General features: G+C 44.4%; 2 protein-coding genes across 3 annotated transcripts in view; both read right to left on the bottom strand.

The window, feature by feature from the left end:
• Positions 1–353: 353 nt before the first annotated feature.
• On the bottom strand, positions 354–5,233 carry rpp14 (ribonuclease P/MRP 14 subunit). 2 transcript variants are annotated; one of them, XM_080545658.1, is made up of 6 exons: positions 5,115–5,233; positions 4,362–4,462; positions 3,519–3,603; positions 2,517–2,593; positions 2,236–2,314; positions 1,739–1,949 (listed from the first exon to the last, which is right to left on the bottom strand). In XM_080545658.1, the coding sequence occupies exons 2-6, from the start codon at positions 4,451–4,453 to the stop codon at positions 1,887–1,889; spliced, it is 396 nt and encodes a 131-aa protein (XP_080401784.1). In that variant the 5' UTR covers positions 4,454–4,462; positions 5,115–5,233; the 3' UTR covers positions 1,739–1,886. The 2 variants fall into 2 exon arrangements, with proteins under 2 accessions (XP_080401783.1, XP_080401784.1); XM_080545657.1 differs by lacking the exons at positions 2,517–2,593; positions 3,519–3,603; positions 4,362–4,462; positions 5,115–5,233 and having other exon boundaries at positions 354–1,949; positions 2,236–2,313.
• A 628-nt stretch (positions 5,234–5,861) lies between these two features.
• abhd6a (abhydrolase domain containing 6, acylglycerol lipase a) overlaps positions 5,862–17,621 on the bottom strand; it is a 12,639-nt gene continuing 879 nt past the window's right edge. The window contains exons 2-9 of the mRNA XM_080545643.1: positions 15,658–15,817; positions 13,114–13,270; positions 12,638–12,751; positions 9,133–9,265; positions 8,197–8,354; positions 7,684–7,738; positions 7,190–7,290; positions 5,862–6,699 (exon numbers count right to left, since the gene is read on the bottom strand). Of these exons, the coding sequence (XP_080401769.1) occupies positions 6,502–6,699; positions 7,190–7,290; positions 7,684–7,738; positions 8,197–8,354; positions 9,133–9,265; positions 12,638–12,751; positions 13,114–13,270; positions 15,658–15,776 (1,035 nt within the window). The 5' untranslated portion in view covers positions 15,777–15,817 and the 3' untranslated portion in view covers positions 5,862–6,501. The remainder of the gene's footprint in view (positions 6,700–7,189; positions 7,291–7,683; positions 7,739–8,196; positions 8,355–9,132; positions 9,266–12,637; positions 12,752–13,113; positions 13,271–15,657; positions 15,818–17,621) is intronic.

The raw sequence follows: 17,621 nt of genomic DNA, 5'->3' as shown, positions 1-17,621 counted from the left end.
ACAAATAGGAGCCGGAGTGTTGCAGCCATTATGTCTGTGCTGGATGTCATGTTTACTGTTGACCACTGAGTGGCGAGGGCATAGGAGTGCACAGGTATATAGGTGAGCTCACCGGTAGCCACAGGTGTTACTGATTGAACTGGTGAGCACACAGTCTTTGACCGTGTTGCCACACGCGAAACTGTTTTAGTGTATCATGTTTTTATATTAAAGTAAACAAATGATTGCAACTACAGAAGTCGTCGGTGTTGGTATCACGAGTCAACTAAAGTTTACAGTTCAACAGTCGCGGTGACTAAGGAGGAAACAGTCACCACACAATATATCCTATTATTAATTGAAAGTATGAATATAGCATTAATAATCTGATGATCAACAATCACAATCTTCCAGTGTTTTTCCTGTTTGTGGTCTAGCATGTTTTTTGTTGCATAGTTGCTAATAAAAGGCTTTTACAGTTTTTGCAGTTAATAAGCCTACTCTTCCTCCCGCTTACTGTGGACAGTGACACGTGCAACAGACACGTTTTATCAGCATGTACTGTACATTAAATCAATGAAGGTTTAATTTGCAATTTGCCATTATTTTAGTTTTCCTGATGTACTTCTGTAAACAGGAACAGTACATTTCGGCTTTTAAATGTAATACATTTAATACAACATATAAGCTTTTCCTACTAACAATGTAACAATATAACAGAATTGCTCATGTTTCTTTACAGAGTGAAGGTTGTGTAGGGTCCCTTTTATCAGTAGCTGATTATGGGCGATGTGATATTATGATGTCATGTCTTATTTGTATTAAAAGAACACAACACAGAGATAAATAAATTGTACATTCAACAAAGGTTTAGTAGGGTGGAAAAGTACTGAAGATGTTGTTATTGTACATTATGTTCTGTTTCACGGGGACATGTCTACCAGCAGATAAAGCAGAAGCTTTACCCCAGGGTCGGCTGACGGTCAGATCACAAGGCAATTTATTTTTATATTCAATTTGTTCACATCTGTGAATGTATTCGTTACACAGAAAATCGGAAGCCTACCTCAACAGTGAATCGGCATCCGGAAGCTTCTCTACATTAATCTTAATTAACTATTAGTTAATCTGTTTTACACAATAGAGAGAGAAAACCTGTCTCACTCATATGGCAGAAACAAACACTTTGGAAGGTGGAGGCACATGCCGTGCACAAATGGAGGCATTTCTGCTCTTTTGTGTTTTGGGGGAATTATATACATTTAAAAATACAAAAAGTAAAAGAAAGTGCCATTACAATTCTAGTATTTTCTATAACTGTTACTATCCACTTCTTAGGCTCCTTGTTGATCCTCGGGCATCAAAACCATAACTTCTCCCTCCATAACCACCTTGTCTTTAGCAGAGCAGGTAACAGCAATGAAGGCAAACGACATCTTGATCTTCTTCACCACCGCCTCTGCCACCACCTCCTCTCCGATGTACAGAGGTGCGGGGAAACGGATCTCCTGATAGAGGAATATGCAGCCGCGTCCTGGCATCTTCGTCCCCAGCACGGCCGAGATCAGTCCGTTTATGAGGACGCCGTGGACGATGGGGAACTCAAAAGAGGTCGTCTTGGCGTAGTCGGCGTCCAGATGTAAGGGGTTGGTGTCTCCCGTCAGCTCCGCGAACACAGCGACGTCGCTGGCGCTGAAGGCTTTGGTCAGGGACGCCCGCTCGCCGACGTGGAGAAGACGGCGATGTTCAATCGAGAACAGCAGGGGGCTTCTCGTCGCCCTGGATACGGTGGAGTTGAAAGCACAGTATATCTGTTTACTAAATACATTTCTCAAAATAAAGGTCATTTTCAGTTGTTTTGCTGAGCGGTCGTGTGCTGGTTTCCTCTCCACAGGTCCCAGTCGTGCTCAGACCTGCCTGGGGTCCCACTCTCGGCTGTTCCCAGCCAGAGCTAACAGGAAAGGAGAGACCTAAGATGGAAGGGACATTTTATTTAATTAAATGTGCTTTAATATGCACCTGTTTTGTATACAACATCCATTCTCTTTGGTTACAGTATGCAGACAGACTTATGGTTTGATTGTTTATGTTGAGTCATGCTTGGCCATGGTTTTATCATGGAATCATTGGTTCTAACTCATTGTTGCCATCTACAAACGAATAAACATTTTGCTTTTTTAATACAAAAAACATACAGCCAGAATTTACTTAACCTATGGGGTAATTTTTTCAGCAAAGATTGAATGTGAAGTTCACCTGAGTGACCCTCAAAGCGCAGGGTTCATTCTCATAGGACCCCAACAGGGTGATGGCACTCCACAGCTTCACCAGGCCGCTGAAGGAGAGACAAGGAAAGAATGACAATAAATGACAACATGACCTCCTCAGGCAGGTCGTTCCAGAGACTAGGGGCCCTGATGACAAAGGCACGGTCACCTTCTGTTTTCAGTCTAGACTCCGGAACGGCCAGAAGACTCAAATCTTCATAAGGGAATGAAAACGTGCTTGAAACTAAACAGTACATACTACATACATACCTGCTATAAACCCGGAGTATGCCTGTCATATGCTTCTCATCAAACTTCAACAGGTCAAAGGGAAACGCACCTCCAATCTATGACCATGGACCAGGACAGAAGTCAGTGTGATAACAACAATGTCATCCAATGTGGTCATTTTTTTACCTGCACTAGATTCCCCTCCAATCACAGCAACTGATCTCGAACAAACAAACATCCTCCCTCCATATATGCCAAGTTTCAAGCAGTTGGAATGGAGAGCCATGTCCATTCTATACTTTCAACTTCTCTAGGTGGAGCTCTCCATCATGCAAACTGCTCATAAGCATCCCCTCCCTCCCTCCCTCCTGGTCCTGGAGAGCTGCAAGCTTCTGCCCCAGCTCAGCAGTGACACACTTCATTCAGCTAATCAAGATTTAGAAGATCAGTTCATTACATTGCTGACTTTCTCTCCCATCTCTAAAAACTGGAAAAACACTAGAGTGGGAGTGGCCCCCACTCCAAAATATTATCTTAAAAAAACATAATAATGGGGCGCTTAGGTGGCGTAGCGGGTTAAGCGTTGACCATGTAACCGCAGTGGACATATCCTGCATGTAATCCCTCCTCTCTCTCTCACCCATCCTTCCTGTCTAAAATCTCTACTGTATTTGTCAATAAAAATGAAAAATATGAGTGGGACTGCCCCACTCAGAAAAAATAACTTTAAAAAAAACAAACAAACATAATAATAATAATAATATAAAAAATTGAGGAATGCATTCTGTTCCAAGGATTACAATGAGCCTGCCCTGGGATATATGCCTCCCCTGGTGTGATCCCTTCTCCCGCCTGTTGAGGTAAAATAAGGGACTAGGGAGTGTAGCGTAGCACACTAAGGCGCATACTGTATCATCACAAGGTCCCTGGTTCGATTCTGGCCATCGACATATCCTGCATCTGATCCCTCCTCTCTCACCCATTCTTCCTGTCAATCTCTACTGTCTTTATCCCAATAAAGCAGAGATGCTTTTACGTTACCTCTCCATACAGGTCCTTAAGGCCAGTTGTGATGTGATGCTTCAGTTGGACTGCACTGACTTGGGCGTTTTCATTCTCCAGGACTCTGAGGGTAGATCGGTTTAAAAAAACATAACTGTGATTGGGTTTAACTCCAGTGCTAGCCAACCACTGGCTGCAAGCTTTGAATGTTGATTAAACCTCTTAATATGGACGGGCCCATAATTAGTCTCAAATTCTGCTTTCATTTATATGCCATTTAGCTGACACTTTTATCCAAAGCTTCTTATATTACAGTTAGTGCAAATATTTTTCAGTATATATGGTTCCATCGAATGGCATCCTGATTCAGCATCTGTTCATATTTCTAATGTTATAAGCTAAATATTGAATCTTCTTTTCATGTGTAGTATGTGATTCTGCACTAAGATCTGAGTAGCCTATATCCACACAAAACTGCAAGGTTTTACCCATCCACTGGCATCCTGATTTTGCATCTGATCATCATATGTCTAATGTTAAAAGCAGTTTAGTGGGCCTGGTTTTTAGGTAGAAATGTGTCAAATAGGGCATTCAGCGGAACCTGCTGTTAGTGCAGGGCTGGAACAAAGGCTGCAAACCCAATAGCTCACAAGATCAGAGTTAGATAACCCTGGTGTCCTGAATAACTCAAACTTACAACCAAGAGGTTTTAAGAACGCACAGATAAAGAGTAGGACTTAGTTAGTTGGTGCCTGCAGTCACAAGTCATTACCATCTAGCAATTAAACGTGGCACATTACACGAAGGTCGACAGAGAAAGAAACAAGAACCTGCATGCATCAAATGCAGAAAATGACAGTGACCAATGACAGTGACACTTACAGGGAGATCTTCAGATAGTGGTACAGAGATGCGTTTTTGGACACAACTCGCTCGAAAGTCGCTGGTCCCTCCGTCTTGTCAGCGCGCCGCATTCTACAAGGCTACAAGCACAACAACAACAACCAGCCGTGTGGTTAACACTATTGCAGCACTTTGTGATCCCATCAGGCAATGTGTTCAACAAATCTATATTTAAGTCCCCACATACAAAGACCATCTTTCTGTCATTCAGTTTATCATACATATCAACCATCATATCTTTGAATGTGTCAAGACAGGATCCTGGAGTTCTATATACACAGCTTATTAGTATGCTCTTAGATTTCTCCATATTTATTTCGACAGAGACACAATCCATAATGTTTTATATTGTTATTGACATATGTTTTACTATGTTACAGTCAAAGTCATTATTTACATACAAGGCAACTCCTCCTCCCTTCTTGTTTGTTCTGTTGGTGGTAAATAGTTCATAGTGCATGTGTAGGTCAACACTTAAAAGTAGGTGAAAGAAGTTCACGACTTATGGTTCAAGGTCACTGCTTTCTTCCATTTCTGAGAGGCAGAAATAACAATCTAACAAACAATAATACAGCGTCTCAATATTATTATTATTAATTAGAACGCTACAGCCAAAATGAGCTTAGCTTAGCTAGCTTGGCATTGGTTTAAATGGGCCTCGTTGTTGTGACCAGTGCATAAACCGTAGCCTAGATGTTACACGAAGTGCTTGACCGTATTCGATATACTCACCTAAGAGAGCACCAACTTATTGTTGTGTATGGATCCACATTTAACTCAGAAATACAGACAGAAACTGCTTATGTTATCAACGACCCAACGTGCGTGTCCTGCCACTGCGCATGCCCGGGACGCACTTTGTAAACAGATTCTTTTTGACAGATTCATATGAAAAACTCTCCCGACAAAACAGTGTCGCCACCTACAGGCCAGATGAGTTAAGAACACATCTGGCATACATTTCAATTTGTAATTTAATTTTTCACAATCATGCTTGCATTAACTATAAAATATCAGGTGTAATTGACCAGAATATCCAGTCTTTTAGTTCAGACATGTCTATACTATACTATCTGTTTAGTGTTATTAAGTTATACATGTTCACTCTGGTGCACTTGTAAACCAGGTAGGTTGACTGACAATGTTCTCTTTTTCAGCCAAGACCTGAGTGGCAGGGGAGAAGAGGGGATGAATCTGATGAGTCAGTTGAAAGCAGGGGATGACTAGGTGGCCATAGTATGTATCACTGTTATATCAATTACCCAACTGTTCCTCAGAGTTGGCCATCTCACCATTCCCATCCTCCTCGACCACAGCACCGTCTTTGACACTCAAAGGCCCTCAAAACCCACCTCTTCAAGCTTGCCTTCACCTATTAACCCTCTCCCCCTACCCTTCCTATGTGTCCCCAGCACTACCTTAATTTAGATTTTTTATTTATTTTGTTTCTTTTTTATTACGACTCGATCTTTTTTCTGACCCTTTATCAACATGAGAATCTCAGGCAAATATAAATAAATCACCCAAATCCAGTTGTTTTTACATAGGACTCAGACAAAGGATAACCAACACATATCTATGTTTGAAATCTAAATGTTATATGATTGAGTAAGTAAATAAAATAAAGCAAACCGTCTAACTTTGTTGTAAACACACTATGCACCCAGGTAGGAAGACATGTCAAATGCATGCAATATGTTCGTTAACATAACTATGTTGTATTATCTAAAATAAGCTCTCATAGATTCATAAAGTAGGTAATTATAATAATATAATTATACATCATATAATAATTCTTACAGTACAGTGACACTTTGCTGATGAGGTATGATGAAAAGAAGATTGAACAAGATTCTCAAAGTAACACAAGGAAATACAACAGGGAATATGCACAGGTTTCAAACGAGTGTCCTTATTTCAACTGCCACAATACTACTGTATCACTGCATATAACATAACCTTCGCCATGTACAAAAGCATGACTAAGTAAGCACAATAGATGGGAGGACAGAATAGTGGCAAATCCCTGAGTGTCAACTCAATTACAAAAATACTATTCCTAGATTATTTACATGGCGTGAAAATCGACCAGTTAAAAAGTGTGTCATGATCTCCCGTCTCAGGAGAGCTTCTTGCTACTGCTGCTGCTGTTGCTGCCACTTCCTGTGTTCTGGTGGCGGAGCAGGAAGTCCATCATCAGCTGGGCCGTCTTACGAGGTCTCTCCATGATCACAGAGTGACCACAGCTGTCCAGGAGATCCACCTGGCAACCAGGAAGGGCTTCTGCCAACACTGTGGCACCAGAGACATCTACCACCTGAGGGGAGGGGGGGTGGAGGATGAGGGTGGAGGAGAGGGGGGAGGGGAAGGTGGAGAAGGGGGGGAAGGTGGAGGAGGAGGAGAGGGGGTGGAGGATGAGGGTGGAGGAGAGGGGGGAAGGGAATGTGGAGGAGGGGGGGGAGGTGGAGGAGGAGGAGAGGGGGGAAGGGAAGGTGGAGGAGCAGGGGGAGGTGGAGGAGGAGGAGAGGGGGGAGGGGAAGGTGGAGGAGGGGGGGAAGGTGGAGGAGGAGGAGAGGGGGTGGAGAGTGGCTTTACTTCAGTAGTTTGGGATGAGTCCGAACTTCATATCAATGTAGTGTAACTCAGTGTTAACCATCAATTGATGGTCAATGGGAAATCTGAGGGTATGCACAGGGACCTTACGTATGAATTCTGCCCTGTAAAGACTATAATATTGCAAATGTGTAACTAAAATAAAGTTCATATATATTTTCATATTGAAACAGGTGTCTATTATTGGATCCTACCTGATCTTGCTTCCCCCAGATGACCTGCAATGGCGCCGTGATCAGATGCATATTCTCATGTAAGGAGTGGCGAGACTTCTCTCCCACGATCTCCATGAACACTGCAAGGAGATAATGGGAAGAAGCCATATTCACTTCCATGAACAGATATTGAATATTATATTTCAACACAAATATTTAATTTCTATTTAAGATGTATTCATCCAGGAAAGTCCCATTGAGGCTATTTTGTGTATATATTATGATGTTTTGGAGGATGTCACAGAGTGAGTTTGTACAGGATACAGTGAAGACCTCTTTCACAAGGGAGACCTGACCTTGAAATAAAACAACCTGACCGTGAGATAAATCAACTCGTGATTAAAATGTAAGATGGGCCAGCTGCTACAGTATTTGGACATGAATTCTGTGCAGATAGATCTACTATACTGTATCGCCATACAGATCATTCATGGTTTGGTGTGATATTTAGTATCAGACATCCGACCACTGACCTTCCCGGTAGAAGTCGTTGTGTGGGACACGAACATCCACCAACCCCTGCAGGATCTGTCACCAGACAGGAAGAGGAAACAACAGACATCTGTTTCATGTCACTGGAAACAATGGATGACTTCTTACTATACAAAACAGCCAGATGGAGATGCACTGTGTCTGGGGAGACTGGTGGAGGAAGAAATCAGAGAATGCATTACGCATTGTGCATTAACGAGCCAGTCCTCTGACCTCTACCTCCACCAGCCTCCCCTGACACAGTATGTATGTACAGTATATGTTATGTTATAACATGCATATCTGGAGGAGGCGGAGTGTTGTTACAAATGTTTAATCAACGGTGACAATAATTGCAGATCGCACCAGTTTAGTTTTTTTTTTTTTTTAAATGGAAGCATAGTATTCACAAACCTTTGTTGTCTACCCGCCAACGTGGCTGGTAAGATTTACAGATTTATCAGAATCTACCCTCATTTGGGCGTCAGTTAATGTTTGGCCCAGACGGTAGGTACCTGTTGGGGGATCTTGAAGCGGACGAAGGAGCAGAGCTTCAGCATCTCCTCCATCTCCTCTGGGGTGGACGGGATGAGCGGGATCCCCTGGATGTCCTGGCTCTGCTCCAGGTCCCGCAGACGCTTCACGAACGGACTCTCGTTAGGGTACTGAAGACCTGGGGAGACCGCCAGAGAGGAACCAGATCGAATCAAAAATGTATTGGTCGGGGCGCTTAGGTGGCGTAGCGGGTTCGAATCCGGTTCGAATCCGGCCGGGGACATATCCTGCATGTCATCCCTCCTCTCTCTCTCACCCATCCTTCCTGTCTAATTCTCCACTGTATCTATCAATAAAAATGAAAAATATGAGTGGGACTGCCCCACTCAGAAAAAATAAAAAAATAAAAGCAATGTATTGGTCACGTACATCGCACACAGCCGTCATTTATATAGTGAAATGCTTTGGGATCCTGGTCCTCGATCAACAGCAGTCAACGACAATCAACGAATCAAAAATGTAATATAGTCATAATAAAACAGTGACAGTGGTAATGCGTAAGGGTGTAGTGTAAGTAGCAGCAGTAATGATTGTAACAATAACGACAGTAATACAATGTGCCCATTGAAATGCATGGAGCAGAATGAGGAGAGTCGAGAGTCAACTGAGTCTGAAAACATTCTTCATTCTGGTCGATACACAATTGAGCCATCATCTATCACAGTATCTTGTTGTTATCATAAAGGAAGTTTTGACTGTCACATGAATTCACTTCCTCACTATACTCAAAGTATAGCGAAGACACACCAGGAGAGGTTGGTGGGGGTAGAAATCAGAGGACGGGCTCATTTTAATGCATGGAACGGAATCACGGCTCATTCCATTCCATGTATTTCAATAAGCTCGTGCTCTGATTTCTACCTCCGCCAGCCTCCCCTGTGACATACAGTACGTACCCGCGGGACAGATGAGTGAGGCGCTGCAGAGGTGTTCTGGGTAGCGGGCAGCGTACACCCCCGCCACGTTGCCCCCCATGGACGTACCGACCAGGTGGAACGGCCTCCTGCTCAGACGGATCGCTTTGACAAACTTCACACAGAGAGGTGGGGAGACATGTTAGAATCACAATCAGAATTGCTTTTATTACATTCAATGTACAGGTACACAAGAGTAAAATTCTTAGGCTCAGGTTCTTCAACATTGGCATTGCGGCAGGATAGAAAATCAACAATAATAGAAAGTAGAAGTAAAATAAGTAAGGTAAATCATAAAAAAAAGTAGAATATGGTAATAAAGTGATAAGTGATGGTAGTTGTACTACAGCGGGAACAGTCGTACTGCAATAGTAGTGCAACATATTGTGCCTAATGTGTTAACATTAGGTCCAACAGTGGCCCAGTGGTCTAGCACCTAATAAACAAACTGTCCAACCGAGCAATCGTTATTTATCGCATGAATGTCTCAGTTGATGGGCATGTGGTAACAGAGAGAAACCAATGGTTGTAGTTCTCATCTGTCCATTAAATGAGGAAATACTTGAACCACAGAGACACACTCATTATGACAGTTTGGATCTGAATTCCCTAAAACCATCTTCCTCTTTAACAAGGTAGAGGTCCCAGTTGAATGAGCCAGACTTCATAGGACTAGACATCACACGACAGCCCCTTAATAATGAGGACACTAGACATATAATAATAATAATAATAATACATTTATTTTATAAGGCGCCTTTCAAGGCACTCAAGGTCAAATTTAAAAACAGTTGCAAAATGCTGCGTAAACAAGTGATTTTTGAGGTGAGTTTTGAATGAGGAGATTGAATCAATGTTCCTGATGTCGGGGGGGAGGGAGTTCCAGAGGCGAGGGGCGGAGCGGCTGAAGGCTCTAAACCCCATGGTGGACAGACGGGCTGGGAGGACGGTCAGGTTGATGGAGGAGGCAGACCTGAGGGACCGGGTGGGAATGTTGATGTGGAGGAGGTCGGACAGGTATGGAGGGGCGGGGTTATGGATGGCCTTGAAAGTATGGAGAAGGATTTTGTAATCGATGCAGTGTTTGATGGGGAGCCAGTGGAGTTGGTGTAGAGTGGGGGTGATGTGACTGATGACAGGGGTTCTGGTGATAATACGGGCAGCAGCGTTCTGGACCAGTTGGAGCTTGTGGAGCAGTTTGTGGGGGAGACCAAAGAGAAGGGAGTTACAATAATCTAGACGGGAAGTGACGAGGGAGTGGACCAGGATTGCGGCGCTGTTGGGAGTGAGTGAAGGGTGGAGGCGGTTGATGTTACGAAGGTGGAAGTAAGCGGACCGGATGGTGTTGTTGACGTGGGAGTGGAATGAAAGGGTGCAGTCGAGGACGACACCCAGACTCTTAACCTGGGGGGGAGGGGGATATGAATAGGGATCTTAATGGTTCAGTGTCAGCGCTAACTGTATTAACATCTTTGCTATTTCTGAGACACACCTTGATGGTTCCTTTTCTGATTCAGCTGTAGCTATTGACAGGTTTTCAATTTTTTAGAAAAGACAGAAATGGGTTTGGAGGTGGAGTGGCTATTTATGTTCAAAATCATATACCTGTCAAGATACGCCACGATCTGATGAGGGAGAACATTGAAGCAGTCTGTTTACCTCATTTAAGGTAAGTCTTTAAGTCCATCTGCCTCATTTAAAACCAATTTTAGTATGTCGTTTCTACAGGCCTCCTAGTGCCGGCATGAATGTAGACTGGTTGGTACAGTCATGTACAAAAACAAGAATAAGTTGCTCTCTATATTAAATGCATGTCATCTGTCTCTAACTGTTGCTCTTCCCACAATAATAAGTTTAGGCAGTGATGGTACTACTTCTGTGACATGCATTGATCATTTTTATACAAATGTTGCTGAACAATGCTCTAAGCCATTGTTGCTCTATGTGGCTCTATTATTGCTCTGTGTGGACCCCAGGAAGACTAGCTGGTTGCTATGGCACCAGCTAATGGGGATCCATAATCAAAATCAAAACAAAGGATTCCTATGTCCTCTCCCTCATGTTAACGAGTTGGCTCAAAGGCCTTTGGGACTGCTCATTATCAGGTTAAATCATTAGATCAACACTGCTGGGTTAATAGGAACTAAATCCTATAGAGCTCCAGTGTGTTACTCCAACCAAGGCCCAATTAAGATTCATATATTTTATATCAGAATCAGAATCAGAATTATTTTAGAATCAGAATTATTATTTTATTTTATTTGGCCATGAATATTTGCACATACCGTACAGGAAATTGACATGGTAAGGTTGGTGCTATACTATATCTATAGTAACATGAGTGCAGGGACGCGGGAAGGGGGGTGCTGAGGGTGCTGCAGCACCCCCTAGCGGCAGGCAGAAGGAGCTCCACCTGCCTGAATTTAAAAAATAAAAATATTATTCAAACAATAAGTTAAAACAATATAATAACTATTGTTGCTTTTGGGAATAAAAATAAATGTGTTTTTTGTAATAAATGTAAAAATGTGTTAGTTTTAATGTTAGTGATCACATGGTCATATCTTGCTAGGGAATCTCTGAGTTCTTTAGCAAAAATGCTAAATCAGCCAGAACAATTGAAGTGGAGTTGGAAGAAGATGCTGATGCAGTTGCTTGCTTCGCTTAACAACACTCCCATTAATGCTCTACTGTCGGACGTTGTTGAGAAAGAGCAACAGACGGCCAGAAACGTATTAGAACTGATATTCAGATCCATCCGATTCTTCGGCAGCGAAGGGCTTCCGTTAAGAGGCAATAACAATCGACATGGAGTGCTGTCTGTAATAATGGTCAACATCATGTTTGTGGACATTGTGGGACACTGTGAGCTGAGTGGAAATTACTGTAAATTCCAACACATTGTTGGTAAAATATTTAACGTTACGTCGTTGTAGTGTGTGGGTGCGTGCGTGCTTAACTATTATTGCCCGTGCATTGGGGCCCGTCGTTATGCCACTGTGTGCGTGTGAGCGAACGAGCAATCAGCGAGAGGGAGGGAGGGAGAGAAATCGTTATAATTTTTTCCCTGGCAAATTTTTTCCCTGTAGCGTATATAGACAGCACCTCAGCACCCCCAGTCAAAATACCTTCCCGCGTGCCTGCATGAGTGAAAAGGTATTGGATTGAGATGTGTGACTGAAAAAATCCTTAGCTGTGGAGTATTCACAGTGTCCAGTAGTGTGGCCTCTCATGACCTCTCCACCCCCTAACACCCCATTGTACATTACCATATATATACACATATACCTGAACTTTTGCGAAAAAACCCTAAGAACTTGTTCTTCCTTTCTCTAGCACTGTGACTGCCGATGGCACTTATTCTTACCAGAGGTTTTACATACGATAACTGACGTATAGTTGATTCACTCACTTAGACAAATGTACGTATTCTAAGTCGCTTTGGCTAAAAGACTTAAATGTGATGTAAATGCAGTGCTCAGCCCACCTGATGTATGCGTTTGACCTGTCCTTCGATGGAGTAGTCCTCTACGTTGGTGCGCGAGGTGCCTCCGTGTCCGGGCATGTCGACACACACCAGGTGCACATGCTTCGGCAGGTACTACAAGGACAAAGACAAGGACAAGGACACACACACACACACACACACACACACACACACGGTAAAGCACTACCACTTTCACTGAGTCTCTGCTGATTTGCTTGATTTCTCTCTGCTTAAATAAGGCTGATTGAATGAGGCTTTTAAAGCCTTACACAGATCTTAATAAGCTGACCTACCCTTCCTCCTAGACTCTAATTGCTGCTTTTGTGATATGGTGCTATATAGTGATGTACAGTTAGGTACAGAAATATTTGGACATAGACACAACTTTCATCATTTTGGCTATGTACACCACCACAATGGATTTGAAATGAAACAATCAGGATGTGGCTATGAAGGGGCTAGCGTTAGCCGCGTACCTTGATCACAGACAGCCACATGTCCTTCCCCGCAGAGAAGCCGTGCAGCATGAGGATGGAGGGCCTGGCAGACGGCTTCCCTCGGTGGGAGAAGCAGAAGCGATATCCTCCACTGTCCACGTGGTCCACCTTCAAACCCAGACGCCTACGCCAGTACCTGATAGGTAGGAGAGGACAGTAGAGTAGAGTAGGGTAGAGTAGAGTAGAGTAGAGTAGAGTAGAGTAGAGTAGAGTAGAGTAGAGTAGAGTAGAGTAGAGTAGAGTAGAGTAGAGTAGAGTAGAGCAGAGTAGAGTAGAGTAGAGTAGAGTAGAGTAGAGTAGAGCAGAGCAGAGTAGAGCAGAGCAGAGCAGAGTAGAGTAGAGTAGAGTAGAGCAGAGCAGAGTAGAGTAGAGTAGAGTAGAGTACAGTAGAGAAGAGAAGAGTATAATAGATGTTATCCACACAATGTGTACATGTGCCTTTGGCTTCACAGTGGCACAACAAACAAACAGACAAACATTTCACCATCAACTCATCTGGAACACCTCATTTAGATACCGGTACATATGATGCCCCGGACACTGAATATGAAGATTCTTACATAGAAATAGAATGAGCAGAACAGCTATCGTGCCTCAAACATTGCAATGTCAGTTGAGTTGGATGGTTGTTATAAAGCTGTGAGCTAAAACCTCCAGATGGTACACCCAAAGATGGCCGCCGGTATGCCAAAAAGTAATCTATGCTCGGGCCTGGGGCCATTGGCAGTCATAGAAGAAGGAAGAATGTATTTATTTATTTATATTTTGACTGACAACATTCACTATCTGCTTTTACAGCACTGACCTACGGAAGTCACAAGGGAGAGGAGAGGAGAGGAGATGACGGGGAGGAGAGGAGACCGGGCATGTCTGTTCTACTCACTCTATTTCTTTTTTTAAGTTATTTTTAGGGGCAGTCCCACTCATATTTTTCATTTTATTGGACAGGCATAGTGAAGACAGATCGGAAAGTAAGGAGACGAAGGGAGAGAGGGCATGTCAGCAGGGCATGGGCCGGATTCGAACCCATGCCGACATGGGCATAATATGTGTGCACTGTAGACCGTGGTGCTAGACCACTGGACCACCCCAGGCCACTACTCACTCTATTTCTATGGTTTATTAATTTACGTTTCTTTGACCTTGAGTCAGGGTCTGAGTGACACACAAATGTCACAGTAGCACATTCCCTGTCCCTACCCTGCTCTGCTGAGTCATAGTACAGTGGTCAGATTGCGCAACGTAATCGTAGTACAGAATTTATGTTGCGTAAGGTAATGCTGCTGGTCTCTTGTTCACGGCCTTTGTCCTACTTAAGTAAGACAATAAAAGGGGATGTCAAAAGGGAGTGACAGTGTCAGAGCTAAGTCAGACAATGACATAGATAATGTTGAGTATACAGGAACTAGTGGACCATGTCAACATTGTTCTCCATCAGTCTTCTTCTTCTTCTTCTTCTTTTCAACCCTTATTTTACCAGACGTTGACCGACAACATTCACTATCTGCTTTTACAGCATTGATCTATAGGGAAGTCACAAGGCAGAAGAAAGGAGAGGAGAGGACAGAGGAGGAGAGGAAGAGAGGGGAGTGATACGGTTGGAATCGCCATTTCCTCTGCGGCTCCTTGGTGCCTCCCTCTGGCGGCCCCTTGTGGCCCTGGGACATTCCTACACTCCCTGTTCCCCTCGTTTTGGACGAATGTGTGTCACTTGTGTATGTTGGCACATGTGTATTTATGTCCTCACTTCCCAACGCTCCCTGCTGGGTGATCTCTTTGTCAGTTCAGTGTCAGTGTGTGTTCCTGCTGTGTGATTTTCCTGCCTTGCACAGGGAGTTGGGAGTTGCTCCAGCCGGTGGTTCGGGTAGGCCCTTGTACAGGACGTCTCTCACCTGTTTGTCCGACCTACAGAATTGCACCGGTTTTCAGCAGCTGTTCTCCCTGTGGGGCTTCTGTTTTGTGTTAGCACAGGAAGAGGGTTTCTCCCTGTGGCTTTTTGTTATAGTTCCTGTCCTAGTAAAGTCTCCTTGGTTGTGTCGACCGCTGCCGCCTGCTGTCATTCCTTCGTCCAGCGACCGCACCTGGGTCCGCTGCACACGCCACCACGTCAGAGGAGAGGAGAGGACAGGACAGGAGAGAAGAGAAGAGAGAGGGTGGCCTGGGGTGGTCCAGTGGTCTAGCACTGTGGTCTACAGTGCACACATATGCCCATATCGGCATGGGTTCGAATCTGGCCCATGCCCTGCTGACATGCCCTCTCTCCCTTATTTTCCTGTCTGTCTTCACTATATCTGTCCAATAAAAGGAAAAATGTGAGTGGGACTGCCCCACTCAGAATTAAAAAAAGAAAAAACAGAGAGAAGAGGAGAGGGTGGAGTAGTCTAGGTGAAAGAGGAGAGGGTGGAGTAGTCTAGGTGAAAGAGGAGAGGGTGGAGAAGTCTAGGAGAAAGAGGAGAGGGTGGAGTAGTCTAGGTGAAAGAGGAGAGGGTGGAGTAGTCTAGGTGAAAGAGCTGCTGTTCTTACCAGTTGTAAACATGGATGATGGCCGCCGGCCACAGGAGGAAGGAAGCAATGAAGGCCAGGATGGGGAGGGCCAGAGTCCCTCCTGCCAGGACCAACATGTTGATGACATCCAGGTCCATGGCTGCTCTGGTCACCGAGACAACGCCGCCCTGTCAGGACACTGACGACAGTTTAATCGTGTTTAATGAAGACGGTCATACATTTAAGTTTCAATGGCAATTGAATGGCTCGTTTCTGTAGAGCTCCCTGCCTGAAGTTTAACGACATAAAATACAATAACATAAGCAGTGGAGCCCATAACTACCAAACCCCCCCGTAGGTAGGTACTTTACTTTAGGTTAGCACTTTACAATGGCCTTTCATTCACCCATTCACACACACATTCACACACCAATGGCAGCAAGCTACCATGCAAGGTGCCGGCCGGCTCATCAAGGGCAATTTGGGGTTCAGTGTCTTGCCCTCGACACATGGACAGGAGGAGCCAGGGATCGGACCGCTGACCTTGCGATCATTAGATGCCAGCTCTAGATGAGGGAGAGGGGGAAGAGAGGGAAGAGAGGGAGAGGGAAGGGGCGGCTGTGGCTCAGGAGGTAGAGCCGGCGTCTAATGATCGCAAGGTCGGCGGTTCTGCGGTTCAATCCCCGGCTGGCGACAGTGTCCATGGGCAAGACACTGAACCCCAAATTGCTCCCAATGAGCGGGCCGGCGCCTTGCATCGTAGCTTGCCGCCATCGGAATAAGGCGCTATATAAGTGCAGTCCATCCATCCATAGAGGGAAGAGAGGGAGGGAGAGAGAGGGAAGAGAGAGGGAGAAAAAACACAGAGTCTTATGAGGCGCCACGAGGCGAACATGGTGACGTCAGACGAACGCTGTCACAACCCATACACTCAATCCCCAGCCACCAGGGACACTCATGCATGCTCTGCCCGGCGCATCGCCGAGGGAGAACACCAGGGGAGGCTGGTGGAGGTAGAAATCGGAGGACGGGCTCGTTGTAACGAATGGAACTAGGAATAGTATCCAACTCTGTCCCTGGCATTAGCATGAGCCCCTCCTCCAGTTTCTGCCTCCACCAGCCTCCCCTGGAGAACACAACTGCAGCCAGCAATGACATCTACTGCCTGACTGGGAATACTGTGGCTCGCTCTCATGAGCATTAGCCTAGCCAATTCACACATGCTTCAATAGCATCCCAATCACAGACTCCTCGGGGGGCGTTTGAGATACACAGATCCTAGCATGTCTCCAGCGTTTCACCAGAAAATACAGTTAATATATAAATGACAAATGGCATTGACAAGATTGAAAGGGCTTTCTCCACTGCAGCCCAGTGCCCACACTCTCCCAAACCACATAAAAGAACCCAGCATGCTATCCTCCTTCAAACGATCCCTCAAAATCCCTCTTTTTAAACTAGCTTTTAATCTATAATTGTTGTTTTTGCTGATTGTGCTATTTATTTATTTATTTTAAAGGTTATTTTTTCGGAGTGGGGCAGTCCCACTCATATTTGTACATTTTATTAGACAGATACAGTGAAGACAGACAGGAAAGTAAGGAGAGAGGGTATGTCAGCAGGGCATGGGCCGGATTCGAACCCATGCCGACATGGGCATGTGTGTGCACTGTAGACCGTGGTGCCAGACCACTGGACCACCCCAGGCCACCTGATTGTGCTTTTTATTAGTGTTCTGTTCTTATCTTATCTATCTATTCGTGTACTCTCTGTGGATTGTAGTGTCTTTGAGTAGCCTACTGAGAAAAGCGCTATACACATTTTCTTTGTTATAATAATAAGAAGGCGATTGAAATATTGATTAAGTAAAAGGGTGATGGAACATTGCTTTCTTCAGGGATTTGAGTCCAAGAAGAAAGCAGTCTCACACAGGCGTAATAGATCAGGAGAGCTATAACCATGGCAATCATTATTGCTGCACGTGTAGAGAGAAGATACCCAAT

Source organism: Nansenia antarctica (genome assembly GCF_963989245.1).
Source record: "Nansenia antarctica genome assembly, chromosome: 15".
In the NCBI taxonomy this organism is placed as follows: Eukaryota; Metazoa; Chordata; class Actinopteri; order Argentiniformes; family Microstomatidae; genus Nansenia; species Nansenia antarctica.
The sequence above is the reverse complement of the archived record's forward strand: the minus strand, read 5'-3'. Positions and strand labels throughout refer to the sequence as shown.

What these genes read in the sequence shown, in the direction of transcription:
- rpp14 (XM_080545657.1), bottom strand. Translation starts at nt 1,826, where the DNA reads ATGACCTTTATTTTGAGAAATGTATTTAGTAAACAGATATACTGTGCT.